The sequence below is a fragment of the Muntiacus reevesi genome, chromosome 6 (genome assembly GCF_963930625.1).
Source record: "Muntiacus reevesi chromosome 6, mMunRee1.1, whole genome shotgun sequence".
Lineage (NCBI taxonomy): Eukaryota > Metazoa > Chordata > Mammalia > Artiodactyla > Cervidae > Muntiacus > Muntiacus reevesi.
In genome coordinates this window covers 112,006,624-112,021,184 of record NC_089254.1, presented here as the reverse complement: position 1 = coordinate 112,021,184, position 14,561 = coordinate 112,006,624, and the positions used below count along the sequence as shown (strand labels likewise).

The following is a 14,561-nucleotide window of genomic DNA, read 5'->3' as shown; positions in this document are numbered from 1 at the left end:
GCCACGTCACAACAAGCGACTTTTCATCTGACCCATGAAAGGTAATAAAGCATCAATGTCTCGGCACACTCATTTCACGGGCGCTGGCCCCTGTGTTCCTCACCTCTCCTGCCTGCCTGCATGGGCGCAGCGCCCAGGGCTGGGGCCCAGCCACCCGCCGTCCCGAGGGCGCTGCCAGCAACCCCACGTGCTCCCAGAGGTGGGGTCACCCAGAGAAAGGAGGTGCTGAAGCTTGACGTTTCTGCTCATGGCCTCAGAGGAAAAGGGAACAGTGTTGCCTAAGGGTGACAATGTTACAATCAAGGTACTAACTCAAAAGGTACCTGAGACATCAAACTGCTTAAGTTAAAACAAGGTTCTATAATTATGCCCATAAATGTTGACATCACAAGCTTATTTACAGCCCTCATCAAAGCTGTGTAACCCTCCTGTGAAGCTGAAGCCCAGGGTCCCCCACTTTCCAACGGAAACCCTTCCTGAGTCGCAGAGGCCTAAAGGGAAGCAGCAGTCACTGGAGGAGCCGTCTTGCTCACAGACACACAAGATAAACCGACAAAGCCCAGATGCTCACAGACACAGTTCACACCGTGGCGGCTCAATGCTGAGATGCTGCGTGTGGTCCCCGGGAAGGAAGGAGCTGGGCCACTCCCTGTGGGGTGGACACCGCCTCTGAAACGCTCCCTGCAAGACAGGCTGAGCAAACTCAATCTTCACCTTTCGCCCATTTTTCTTGGTAAAAGCACAAATCCTTGTTGAATTTCTTTTGGTTACCAAAAACAGGTGCTGAAGTGGGTCCTGGGGGGGAGACCGGTATTTAATTGTCCCCATTTCACAGATAGGTAAGCTGAGGTACAAAGTACTCAGGCCTAAGAACTCGCCGAGTTTTCTGGAAGCAGAGGCCTCTGGTGCTCTCCAGGGTACCAGGGGCTCCCGGCCGGCCCCGCCTCCACGCTCTCAGCCCTCTCCCGACTGCCCACCGGCGCCTGCTGGTCCCCGGCCTCGGTTGTGCACTCGGTGGTTGGCCACCACCGCGACGCTGGGAAGGAGCCTTCCGAAGCCCAGAGCGGGCTCAGCAACTCACCCTGTTTGGGGAGTGGACGTTAACTCCTCCCAGGACAGACTCCAGGGGCGTCTGCTGCTCTCTGTGGCAGAGAGGCTGTGTGATCTGGGGCACCCTTCGCTTTGCTCCTGAAAGCCTTTCAGACCCGGAGCAGAGGAACTTGGGACAGGTGACCAAGGGCAGCGTGGCTCTGGTTCGAGGCCTTCAGCGGTCCTCCCTGGCACGAGTGCCAACACAGCAGCACGAAGCAGCACGCCAGGACCGACCAGGAAATGGCAACAGGATGATGGAGAAGGGCGAACCTTACCTGAGTGCTTCTCAGTAATCTAACACCAGGCCCTCGGGGAACCGGCGAGCCTGGCTCTCCCCAAGGCCTGAGCTGGGGGTGCTGCTTCCGGTCAGCCTTCTCGAAGCCTCGCCTGGGGCATTTCAGATGCCAGGCGTCACTGTCTGGTATACCAGATTCTGAACCATAGCCTGTTACTGCCCTGTTTCAACTGTTGACATTTAAACAACGTGATAAACTGACATTTAGAAGCTGTGGCTTTACTAGGGCAGAACAGAACCAATCACAATGATTTGGGGTATGACTCCAACACAAACTTGGGAAAAAAATTTAATGCAAATATTTAGCCATTGGAACATACAAATAAATAAATAAGCTCAGAGTAGCCGAGGAAGAAAATCCAAGTTAAGAGTAACTGCCCATTTCTCTTCAGTCTCAGATATTCCATTTCCAAAATACTGCTAATATACAAATCAATTAAGAAGTAAAGAAGATATAGACCATTCAACATAAAACGACCTAAAATAAAAAAATTAAAACCAAGGACAAACCCTAATTATTTTATTTCTGTATATCAAGACTACAAATAGCATTTAAACACTTAATTTATTCTTCAAATTAAGAAATTATACATTTTGTTTTGATAATGGTCATTGTCTTAAAAGTGTCATTCGGCTCCCCCACATTTAAAAGGATATTGCTAATTGTGGCCCGTCCCCCACGCCAGCCCAGAGCTCCAGTGACAGCGAACACCGGCCAGCACTTGCGTCCTCCGGCGAGTTCTCAGACGCTCCCCTCGCCAGGTCCCGATAAAGTGCCGAATCCCGAGAGGACCGCCCCGCCCCGGGCGCCCGCCCCCTGCACCGCAGCGCCCGGAAGCGAGGGGGCGCGGCCCGGGCCGCAGTGCAAAGGCGCAGCGCCACTTTGGTTCAAGTGACTCGGGAGGGGCTGCGGGCCTCCTCCCCCAGGATCGCTCACGCGGGTCGCACACGCGCAGGAGCAGGACGGAGGCCCCCCCCACCCCGAAAGCTCTCCAGGCACGAGGTGGAGACAGAAAGGAAGAGAGTGAAGGACCCGCCTCACACACACCCACACACAGGAATGTCCAAACCATCACGATGCAGGTCAGCGGCAGACCGGAAACAAGCATGCTAGTCCCGTTCTGGGGAGATGGCTTAAAAAACACAAATAAAATATTACCATTGTTATCTATTTTCCAACCTAACCACTTTGGGAAAAGGCAGCAGAAAAAAAAAAAAAAAAAAGCCTTTAGTTTTAACAATGAGGCTTGTAAACAATTCAACCACACGAGAAGCAGTGGCCGCCAGAGGCCCGTGTCTCTGCAGACCCGAGGCAGGTCCGAGCAGCGCCCCCGCCAGGCGCCGCGTCGCCAGCTTGGGTGGCTCGTCCGCAGCAGAGCCAAAGCTTCATCTTTGGTTAATTTCACTGAGTTGCCACCAGTCTTAAAACTGTGCTCTTCTTGGCAAAATTACTATGTTAGCCACGTGGCATGTAACATCTGTTATTTTAAGTTATTTGAAAAGCAACGTCCATCTAAATAGGTGAGCACAACTTAATAAATCACTTAAAAATGCAGGGAGGGTGGCGGGGAGGGACCCGGGAGAGCTGGGAGTCCGGCGCGCGCCCTGCTAGCCGGGGGCGCGCAGACCCGGCCGTCTCCGCAGAGGGTGGGCCGCCGCCACGGGTCAGCTCAGCTCGAAGCCCGCGGCGCACTCGATGGCGTAGAGGAGTTTGCTCCGCAGCAGCGCCTCGTCCTGGAACTCGGGGAGCTTCAGCAGGTTCATGCAGGTGCTGGCTGTGGGCAGCCGCTCCAGGTCGGAGCCCCCGTTGTGGATGCAGAACGCGGGGTACAGCTCCTGCAAGACAGCGGGTGCACGGCGCAGTCACCAAACACGGCCTGCAGGGAGCCTTTCAGACTCACGCAGGAAGTGACGCCTGTTCTCGCCTGTCCCCACGGGGACACCCGCTTTTTCACTGCCCTCAAACTTGGCTCCAAGTTTCTACCCAATACTGTGTATGGGCTTCAGGCATAAAAAGGGACAGAGAACAGCGTAAATGCATGGAAGTGAATACAGAATCTTTTTGGTGAAAAGGCCTCTAAAGTTTTCATTTTTTTGCCTTTTAAAAATTAGTTTAAAATTTTAAAAGATACAGGGTAAAGAGAGGAATGTATAAATAAACCTCTTTGCTGAAAACATGGGAAAAGCAGAGGTGCCTGTTCTCCAAGTGAACCACAAAGGGACCCGGGAGCAGGGGGAGGCGGCAGTCTCCATCAAGGAGAGAAGGCGGCCCCTCTAAACACAGGACGTTGGGTGCTGGTGGCGCACTCACAGAGGGCAGTGTTGCCCGTGTCTTAGAACCACAGGGACTTTCCTGGCGGGCAGTGGTTAAGGCACGAGCTCCCAACGAAGGTTTTGGGGGTTCAAACTCTGGTTGGGGAACCAAGATCCCACATGCCATGTGGCGTAGCCAAAAAAAACAGGGGGGGCCAGAATCTTAAATGGTTTTCAGAAATGTCACCGTAAATTACTGGTACTGTTGTTCTAAAATCACTGTAGTGTTACATACAACTATTACATGAAAATTACATATAACTTATTGTAGGATCCTAGAATTTACCAGAGCAAGCAAATGAACTATTAATAATAGGAGCCAAGATTAATCACTGGTAGAGAGATCCAAATATACAAACAAAGAAATAAAAACCTCACACACCTGAATGTCAGTTGGAAAAAGTAGTGTGAACTTTGATGAATTTTTCTCTCAAGAAGAGAGTGCCCATGTCCCAGCTCTGTGCCCTGGAAAGGCCTGAACACAGTGACCTCCGGTGACAACGAGCAGGCCAAGGGCCCAGCCCTGCTCTCTACCAACTTGGTCTCCAGGAAAGGAACCAGGGCTTCTTGGAAAACATGTGATCCCGACATGGGCCAGAAGATGCACACAGCAAGTGTCACTATCCCATCACATCAGGAAGCAAGAAGCCACCCACAGCTGCTTGGGACTTATTTACAGACCCTGAGCCCACCGCCCACCCGCAGATGGGACATGGAAGATCAAAGGGAGGGGGTGCCATGGACTGAAAAAAGCAAATGCTAAAGGTTCAGAATGATAGTAAAACTAAAATGTACTGGCTGTCCCCAAAACGCTAGTTATCCCCCTCAATAACTGGTAAATGAGGAATAGTCAAGATTTACTCCATCTTTTCTGTACCAGCGGTCCTCACGGTAGCCTAAGAGCTGATAAGAAAAAATAGCTTTTCTTTACAGAAATCCAGCTAGAAAGGAAGAAACGATACACCGGGACATGGGCGTGTTCAGGCCAGTGAAGACTGGTCTGGGCGGAGGCCCTGCACAGGGACGGCCCAGCTCCCGGGTGCCAGGACGCCCACAGCAGGCACAGGCAGAGCAGCTACAGGACTGTTTCCTCTCATAACTGACCACGGCCCTCAGCTTTCTGTAGTGACAACGCTAACTCTGTTACAGGAAAAACATGAACAGGGTAACGAATAATTACTGACCACTGCCGAGGAGAACCGAGAGCAAGGCTGGAGTGCCGCTCCTGCCTGGCGGGGACTCAGAGCGCCGGTCACCCCACAGGTGCCTGACCAGCGAAACCATGTTCCACCTGGACTCTGTCACCTACATGTTGAATTTGGCACACACTTTACAACGTGGGCATGAGCGTGAGCACAGCCCACACACTACCTGCTCCATTTCTGCGCGCTTCTCCACTGCGGAGCACAAGCCTCGTCTCAGCAGTCTCCGTGGCAGGCAACTCTGCTAAAACCGCCGTCTTTCCCCTAATTATAGTTTATGTGCCACTTTAAATGCCGCTTAAGATGCTTCAGTAGAAACCAAAAGAGGAACAGAAAGAATATCTGTTGCATTTATTACGTAGCACTCTGAAGATGTTGAGGGAAACAATTTTCTCAGATGCTTGAATATATTAAAAACACATTTTTGAAACAGAAGGATCGCTGCACACGCAGTCAGTGCTCAATGGAAAGTCTGAAATACATTTTGCAGATATATGCCACATTTTACTGTTTTTTTCATAATGCTAATTGAATTTCCTACTTGGAGTCTCAAAACTTAAAAAAATGAAGTTCTTCGTTGAAATCTGAGTCAAGGGCACCATTCTGTGCATAACTAAGCAGAGTACAACGGGAATTTGCATTAATTCAGAGTGAGAAAAATCATCAATTTATTATGAGGCCTGATGGCAATTTAACAATTTTCTACAGCACTTTAATGATTTCTGCGTCTGTAACAGTCACATTCGTTAAGCATATTAAGCTTTAATTAGCTTCAGCAGATGCTGCTCTTCTCAGCAAACTGGCCATGAGCAGAGGCCTAACTTCCAGATTACGTGCGACCACCCTGGCTGCTGAGGGCACTTCAGCCAAGAGCCGCTCTCTGCTTTCAAGTCTGAGTCTGCCACCCCGCCAGCAGGCACCCTGAGCAAACTGGGGAGCACACACATCACAGTGGCTTCCCCAAATCTGGAGTCTAAGAATGACGTCAAAAGCACTGGAAAACACTTAATTAACCTCACATTTAATATGATTTCCATCACTGAAAAAAACCCTGAAATATCAGGATGACTATTTCATGGCGTCCAAAAAATTATTTTTCATGGTATAATTATAACTCAATTATGATTATACGGGATCATCAACAGCCGACCAGAGAATTTTAACTGCAATTCTACTTGGGACTTGAAACAAGTCCCTCAGCTTTCCCACCCAAACCTGTGACACACAACTGGCTCCCCCACTGGCCGGAGCATCTGGACTCCTCAAGCCCGATTCCTCACTTCTGCCAAAGCGGATGCCTTCCACTCAGCTCTCTGATGGAGCAGGTCCTCCAAACTTCCCTTCCTGAAACCACACACTCGGTTTTCTTCCAGGTTTAGTGTGGTTTTGAAACTGGAAGACACTATAAGCTTTGTCTCTCATTATAAATCTTACTGACAAAATTACCTAGTCACACTAAAATCTTAATATATAAGGATTTAACTCATGTGACTGTTTATACCAGTAGACGACAGAAACTTCTGGTCGATGGGAAAGCCCGTTATATTAACCCCATGCACACGAGCCACTGGGCACGTCTCATCTGCACTCTTCCTGCTCTTTAAATGCTCCTACACAGCACGGTTTCCAGACTTCACTGCAAGCCTCAGAGGAACCAAAAAGCAGAGACGTGCTCCTTGCAAGCTGCTGCCCAATTCTGACACCTGGTTCTGCAGATCAGGGCTTAAACCCATCCAGCCTACCCATCCATTTCTTTTGAGAAGGGGGGGCTTCTATCCCAGGCCAGAAGCATCACTAAGCCTGCCTGCCATTCTACCTGAGACTGCAGGCGCTAACACAGGCCCCGCAGCTCCGCAGCCCCAGGCCTGTGACGCCTGCAGGTCTGGCTTGCGCCCGGCAGTTTCTCCACCTCAGGCCCGGCTCTTCCTTCTCATTCCTGCATTTTCCCTCTGCACGTTCACTGCTCTGACACTTCAGCCTGCTCTCATTTCTGCGTTTTCTGCTTTCTGAGTGTCCACATTAACTTTGAGTTCTGTTATCTGGTAAACACAGCTGGTTCTGGCTGTCCTGTTTCGCAGGCTTTATTTTCTCCCTCTGAGAATTTGGAAGACAGAAGAGACTCGGTTCTGCTAGTATCATTGAGCACTTTATTCACTAATTGCTCACACTCACGTCTATTACTCACTGCTCCCCACCTCCTGTGGGAACAGCATCACTGCACTTGCGCCACAGCTCACGCCCCATGTCTCTACTGCACTGTCCACTCCTTTATTTTATTTGGCTTAGTCGGGTCTTAAGTCTTAGCAGCACACAGGAGCCTTTGTTGCGGTACATGGGCTTAGCTGCCTTCCGGCATGTGGGGTCTTAGTTCCCCAACCAGGGATCAAACCCTTGGCCCCTGCATTGCAAGGCGGATTCTCAACCACTGGACGACCAGGGACATTCCCACTGCTCTAGTTCTGGGACACTTTTTGGGACACTATATTAAGCTATTAATGTCAATTAAAAAAAAAACATTTTAAAGTGTAATTCACATACTATAATATTTATTCATTTAAATGTAGTTTAAATTCAACTTCAGAATGCTGCCATTTCTCTGCCAAAGTTCTCCATTATCCACCCCTTTATTTTTTTTATCCACCCCTTTAAAGACAGTTTGTGTAAAAGGAACCACAGAACCTCCAGTGTCTCACTCCCTTCACTGAGCACAACGTTCTCAATGCTCACACACAGAGCATCTGTATCAGCAATCCATTCCGTTTAATTTCCGAACACACCCCACTGCCTGGACAGACCACATTCCCTTTCTCCATGACCAGCTGTGGGCGGCTGCAGTTCTGTGAGCGCTGCGTGAATGTGTGAGGGTGTCTGCCTTGAGCACCCGTGTCCTGAGGCTGGAACTGCTCCAGTGCGCTGAGGGGCATTCTCAGATAATGTGACTGGACTGCTGAAGACGGCACAGACCGGAGGGAACCGGCCGCTAACATAACGTGCGGCCTCATACTGGACTCCAGACTGGGAAGCGCAAGGTCCACAGAGGACGCCGTGGGGCTGGAGCCACTGCAGGCGCGCCGACACCTGAGGGAAGGTGGAAACGGGTGGCTGGCCCCTTCCTGAGCTGATTCGGGGGGGTCTGGGTGAGCCCTGACAATGTTTACCTGTAACGACTTCTCAGGTGATGCTGAAGCTGCTGGTCTCAGGATCATACTTGTGAACCAGAGGATTAGATAATCTCAATCTATCATTGCACACTCCTTATTTTTGATTAATTTAATTGTGGTTTTTAAGAGAGATTGGTGTTGCAAGAAAAATGTGCAAGTAACATGATATTTTCAACTTACTCCCAAATGATTCTGAAAAGAAATACATGAATACAGAATGACAAAACAAATGTGACACAATGTTAACAACTGGTCAACCTGGGCTGATAAGTTCTCTGTTCAATTCTTACAACTTTTCTACACATTGTAAGTAATTTCAAAGTAAAATAACTGACATATAACTCATCAATGAAAGGTTATTGGAAGGCGAATGTCAATCTGTGAGCTTCACAAGCACACCCAATGTACATGTTCCCCTAACCCGGCATCACTTCATGTTATATACAACCACTGTCTTTCTCTTTATTAAAACTAACTTCATTTCTTTTATATGAGTAAGGAAAACCCAAGCTGTCCCATGACCAATTTCAACTGATAAAAATATTCAGCCAATGTATAAGATCAACATGAACTACCAGAAACGACACACTAAGGCCAAGTAACGTGAAATGAAGTAACAGAGAAGCACCAAGAAGAGATCAACTCCTGCTCTTGTATCACTCCTGGCAACAGACACACGAACACGTGGAGCCCACGCTCTCTTCAGCTGGGAAGGGAGGCCAGCCTGAGCTGCACAGACCCCAGGACGGGTGACGGACGTCAGTGTCAGCCCGCCCGGCTGCATCTGCTCACGTTTAAGCCTCGTCCCAGCGACACCCCAGCGATGGGTCAGGACTGTGAACGCAGGAAAAAACCCAAATAAAACCAGCTCTAGGTACACAGATAACAGCCAATCCTTCAGTGACCAAGTTGAAACACTGGGTTAATGAGGCTACTGCTGCTGTTGCTAAGGCACTTCAGTCGTGTCTGACTCTGTGTGACCCCATAGACAGCAGCCCACCAGGCTCCCCTGTCCCTGGGATTCTCCAGGCAAGAACCCAGTTCCTTCTCCAATGCATGAAAGTGAAAAGTGAAAGTGAAGTCGCTCAGTCGTGTCCCACTCTTAGAGACCCCATGGACCGCAGCCTACCAGGCTCCTCCGTCCATGGGGTTTTCCAGGCAAGAGTACTGGAGTGGGGTGCCTTCTCTGTAATGAGGCTACAGACACGGTAAAAAATAACAGCCTGGGCGCTGTGACCACTGCAGAAAAGACTGTTCTCTGAACACGCCGTGTGCACACTGGCTCACGTGGCCCCTACTGCCCCGCCCCAAACACCGCTGGGCCCCGAGCCTGTGCACCTTAAACCCCAAGAGGGGGGGCCGGGAACAGCTGGTCACAAATTTGAGCAGTTTGCGCTTCTCCTCGTCTGTGAAGCCCTCCACGACTCTCCAGAAGACCTTGATCACAGGGTGCTCGGCAGAGTAGCCTCCTAGGACAAAGAGGAAGACATCTTCAGGAAAAACAAGGTGAGTGCAGAATCGGGGTTCTCCCAAAGGCACCAGAGCAGCTCCTCTCTGTCGTGCCAGGCCAGGGTGGGGCAGCGGCTTGTGGTTTAAAGCCGACCCTGTCCTGGGGGACGATGGGCAAGGATGCAGGGGACAGAAGGATAAAGCACCAGAGGCCAGAGTGAGGAACAAACAAGATGGACTCTGGCAGAGAAACGTGCTGCTAAGGATCTGAGCTTCCAGAGCTCTGCGAGGAGCTGAGACTCGGCTTTGGCTGGGGAGCAGACTCTACATAACACAGGACTCGCATGATGGTCACGCACCTACAAATGGCAGACACACTGGGATTTTTATTTTTAACAGAGCGAGTTATTTCACCAACACATCTTAGTATGTAAATTTATCACCCATCCTTCTGACAAGGTACAGACCATGGATAACAACCAACCCCAGCCCTCGATTAGACCAATGCTCTGAAGAGTAATATCTGCTACTTACAACTTTTAATCTAGTTAAGTGCTTCCTAAAACTAAAATAATTGCTATATATTGTTCCCTCACTGTTAATATACTACAGAAATATCATCAATAAAGTATCTTAAGTGTATTAATTGGCACCAAAATGAATATGGTAATATTTTAAACCTATTTACTGGAATAGGAACAGTTGAGATCATTAAAGGTAAATGCTATCAGTGCAGACAGGATAATGCAAACAGGCCAAGACCACTTCTGGGCCAGGAAAGGCTGGACCGATGGGGAGGACAACGTGACCTTAGGTATTATCTCCCTGGACATGAACATCAGAGCTCAATTTAGAGAAATACAAAAGAGCAATTACCGAAAGCGGAGATGCAAGCACATGTTTACATACACATCCGTTTCCAAAACCTTCTCAAAAGTGACCCTGGGGGAAAGGTGGGGTGATAGCACTCAACAGAACAGAGGGCTCTGGGTAGATGAGTCTGGATGGACTCTTTTAGCTGTGGTAAAAGACACACGATAAAATCTACCATTTCAGCCCCTTTCAGGTGTGTAATCCCAGGCGCTGATCCCACGCACACTGGCGTGCAGCCACCACCGCCCTCTCATCCCAGGCAGACACTGAACGACCAGGAGGCAGGACTGCCCATGCCCTTCCCGGCCCCTGATGACTCTAGTCCCGTGTCTAGGAACCTGCCTCTTCTAGGCATTTCATGTAAGGTGAGTCCTACAATATACATCCTCTATGTCTGTCATTATTTCACTTATCATAATGCTTTCAAGAGTTCATCCACATTGAAGCGTGTAACGAACATCATTCCTTCAAGACTTAATGACAGTCCCACCGTACGTCTATAGCATACTTCCTTATCCACCATCTTGGTGGATACTGGGGTTATTTGCAGCTTCTGGCTCCTGTGAACAACGTCTCGTGAACACAGATGTTTCGGCCCCTGCCTCCAATCCCCTTGGGTACAGAGCAGAGTTGTTGGTTCACAGAGTAAGTCCACGCTGAGCTTTCTGGGAACCACCGTTTCCCACAGTTGCTACTTCACTTTTCCGCCAGCAACGAATGAGGGCTCCGGTCTCACCACACCCTCACTAACACTTGTCTTCTGTGTGTGCGCCTCTCCCTTGGGCTCTGGTTTTCATTTCCCGAGTGGTCAGTGACGCTGAGTATCTTCTGGAGCATACCAGCCTTCGGTGGTACCTTCTTTGGCAAAGGTCTACTCAAGTCCTTTGCCCGTTGTTGAACCAGCCTGTCTGCCTAATTGAGCTGTAAGGGTTCTTTATGCAATTTGGGTACCAGACCCTCACCAGATACATGATTTCCAAGTGTTTTCTCCAATTCTGAAGGCTGTCTTTTCACTTTCTTAACAATGCTCTTTGACTAGATTTATAATCTAATTTTGATGAAGTTCTATTCATTTACCTTTCCTTCTTCTGGTTGTGCTTTTGGTGTCATATCCAAGAACTTACTGCCAAGTCCAAGGTCATGAGGTGTTATCCCCATGTTCTCCTAAGACTTTTATGGTTTTAGGTACTAAGGTTCTTGAACCATTTTGAGTTAATTTTTGTACATGGTGTGACTTGTGGGTACAGCTTCATTCTTATGCAAAAATCCAGTTGTTCTACAATTAACTTTTTATATAACTGTAAACTTTCCCAAAGAAGTTCTAAATTTTACATTGCTACCAGTCAAGAGAGCTCAAATTTCTTCACATACTAACACTAAGTATTGCTATCTTTTTGATAAGTCATTCTAGTGGGTATGTAGTAGTATCACAGTACAATTTAATTTGCATTTCTTTAATGATTAATAGTGTTCATGTGCTTATTTGCTTATCAGATATTTGTATATATCTTAAGTGAAACACTTTTTTGGGTTTTTTGGCCCATGTTTTAAAAATCAATTGTTTATCTTTTTATTGAGTTACAGAAGTTCTTGATACACAGGAACAGAAGCCATTATTAGATACATTACTTGAAAATATTTTCTCTTAACCTGTGGCTTGTTTTTTCACTTTTTTGATGGTATTTTTTTGAAGCACAAAATCTGTAATTTTGAGGATGTCCAAATTTTTATCCATTTCTTTTTTCTAGACCATGCTTTTGGTGTATAACTAAAAACTCTGCCTAGTCCAAAAGTCATGAGAACTTTCTCCTATGTTCTTCCAGGAGCTTTATAGCGCTGGCTTTTAACGACAGGCCTCTGATCCTGTTGACCTCACTCCTGCACACTGTGTGAGGTCAGGTCTAAGCACTTCTTCTCCAAGTGCTCACATCCCAGCACCAGTGAGCTGCTCAAAGTCACTGGCTGTAAATCTAGGGATTCGTTTCTGTCTCCCCATTACTTTCCATCGACCAGTGTGCCTATCATTGTGACGACTCCACGACATCTTTCTTTGAATACTCTTGCGTATTTCTGTCTGTGCTGGGCCTTTGCTGCTGCGCACAGGCTTCCTCCAGCCGCAGAGTGGGGGTCGCTCTCAGCTGCAGTGCGTGTCTCTCACTGCAGTGGCTCTCCAGTTGCAGAGCATGGGCTCCAGGGTGTGTAGGCTTCAGCACTTGTGCTGCACAGGCTGCGTCGCTGCACGGCACGTCCAACTTTCCTGGACCAGGGACCGAACTGGACGCCTGCTGTACCAGCGGGCGGATGTTTACTACTGAGCCACCAGGGAAGCCCCTATCAGCTCAGTTCAGTCCCTCAGTCATGTCCGACTCTTTGCGACCCCACGGACTGCAGCATGCCAGGCCTCCCTATCCATCACCAACTCCCAGATCTTGCTCAAACTCATGTCCATCAAGTCGCTGATGCCATCCAACCGTCTCATCCTCTGTCGTCCCCTTCTCCTCCCGCCTTCAATCTTTCCCAGCATCAGGGTCTTTTCCAATGAGTCAGTTCCTTGCATGAGGTGGCCAAAGTATTGGAATTTCAGCTTCAGCATCAGTCCTTCCAATGAATATTCAGGACTGACTTCCTTTAGAATGGACTGGTTGGACCTCCCTGAAGTCCAAGGGATTCTCAAGAGTCTTCTCCAACACCACAGTTCAAAAGCATCAATTCTTTGGCACTTTCTTTATAGTCCAGCTCTCACATTCATACATGACTACTGGAAAACCATAGCTTTGACTAGACGGACCTGTGTTCACAAAGCAATGTCTCTGCTTTTTAATATGCTGTCTAGGTTGATCATAGCTTTTCTTCCAAGGAGCAAGTGTCTTTTAATTTCATGCCTGCAGCCATGATCTGTAGTGATTTTGGAGACCAAAAAATAGAGTCTGTCACTGTTTCCATTGTTTCCCCACCTATTTGCCATGAAGTGATGGGACTGGATGCAATGATTTTAGTTTTCTGAATGCTGAGTTTTAACAAAACCTTTTCACTCTCCTCTTTCACTTTCATTAGGATGATCTTTAGCTCTTTGCTTTCTGCCATAAGGGTGGCTTCATCTGCATATCTGAGATTACTGATATTTCTCCCAGCAATCTTGATTCCAGCTTGTGCTTCATCCAGCCTGGCATTTCGCATGATGTACTCTGCATATAAGTTAAATAAGCAGGGTGACAATATACAGCCTTGACGTACTCCTTTCCTGATGTGGAACCCGTCTGTTTTTCCATGTCCAATTCTAACTGTTGCTTCTTGACCTGCATACAGTTTTCTCAGGAGGCAGGCAAGGTGGGCAGGTATTCCCATCTCTTTAAGAATTCTCCACAGTTTGTTGTGCTCCACACAGTTAAAGGCTTTGGCGTAATCAATAAAGCAGAAATAGATGTTTTTCTGGAACTCTTGCTTTTTCTATGATCTAACAGATGTTGGCAATTTGATCCCTGTCTTTTCTAAATCCAGCTTGAACATCTGGAAGTTCACGGTTCACGTACTCTTGAAGACTGGCTTAGAGAATTTTAAGCCTTACTTTGCTAGTGTGTGAGATGAATGCAATTGTGCAGTACTTTGAACATTCTTTGGAAACCCCTATAGTAAGTTTTAAATCAGAGTGTTAGTCGTTCAACTTTGTTCCTACAAAATGTTTTGACTATTTTAGGTCCTTTACGTTTCCATATAAATTAAAAAATCAGTCTGTTGGCTTTTACCAAAAAACCCTGAAAATACTAGAATAACAGACTATGATTAAGGAAAAGACACCAAAATAACAGTATTTGTTTGAGGCAGAATTTTTTTTTCTTTTTCGTTGCCCTCAAATACGTAAAGTAGAGTTAATGGGACTTCGCTGGTGGTCCAGTGGTTAAGGCTCCATGAGACCACTGCAGACAGCACTGCTCTGTGTTGATCGCTGATCAGTGAGGGCTGCTCTTTGTTGTGGGGCATGGGCTTCTCACTGCCGTGGCTTCTCCTGCTGTGGTGTGTGGACTTCAGGAGCTGTGCAGCACAGGCTAAGCTGCTCCACAGCATGTGGGACCTGCCCAGCTCAGGGACCGAACCCATGTCCCCTGCAATGGCAGGCAGATTCTTATCTACCTCACCACCAGGGAAGTCAAACTTTAATCAAAAGTAAATATCCTGACA

The 14,561-nt window shown here is 47.9% G+C and overlaps 1 protein-coding gene across 3 annotated transcripts in view; it reads right to left on the bottom strand.

The window, feature by feature from the left end:
• Positions 1-1,660: 1,660 nt before the first annotated feature.
• UBE3C (ubiquitin protein ligase E3C) overlaps positions 1,661-14,561 on the bottom strand; it is a 124,746-nt gene continuing 111,845 nt past the window's right edge. For all 3 annotated transcript variants that reach the window (XM_065939603.1, XM_065939600.1, XM_065939602.1), the window contains exons 22-23: positions 9,402-9,532; positions 1,661-3,223 (exon numbers count right to left, since the gene is read on the bottom strand). In XM_065939603.1, coding sequence (XP_065795675.1) covers positions 3,053-3,223; positions 9,402-9,532 — 302 coding nt within the window. In that variant the 3' untranslated portion in view covers positions 1,661-3,052. The remainder of the gene's footprint in view (positions 3,224-9,401; positions 9,533-14,561) is intronic.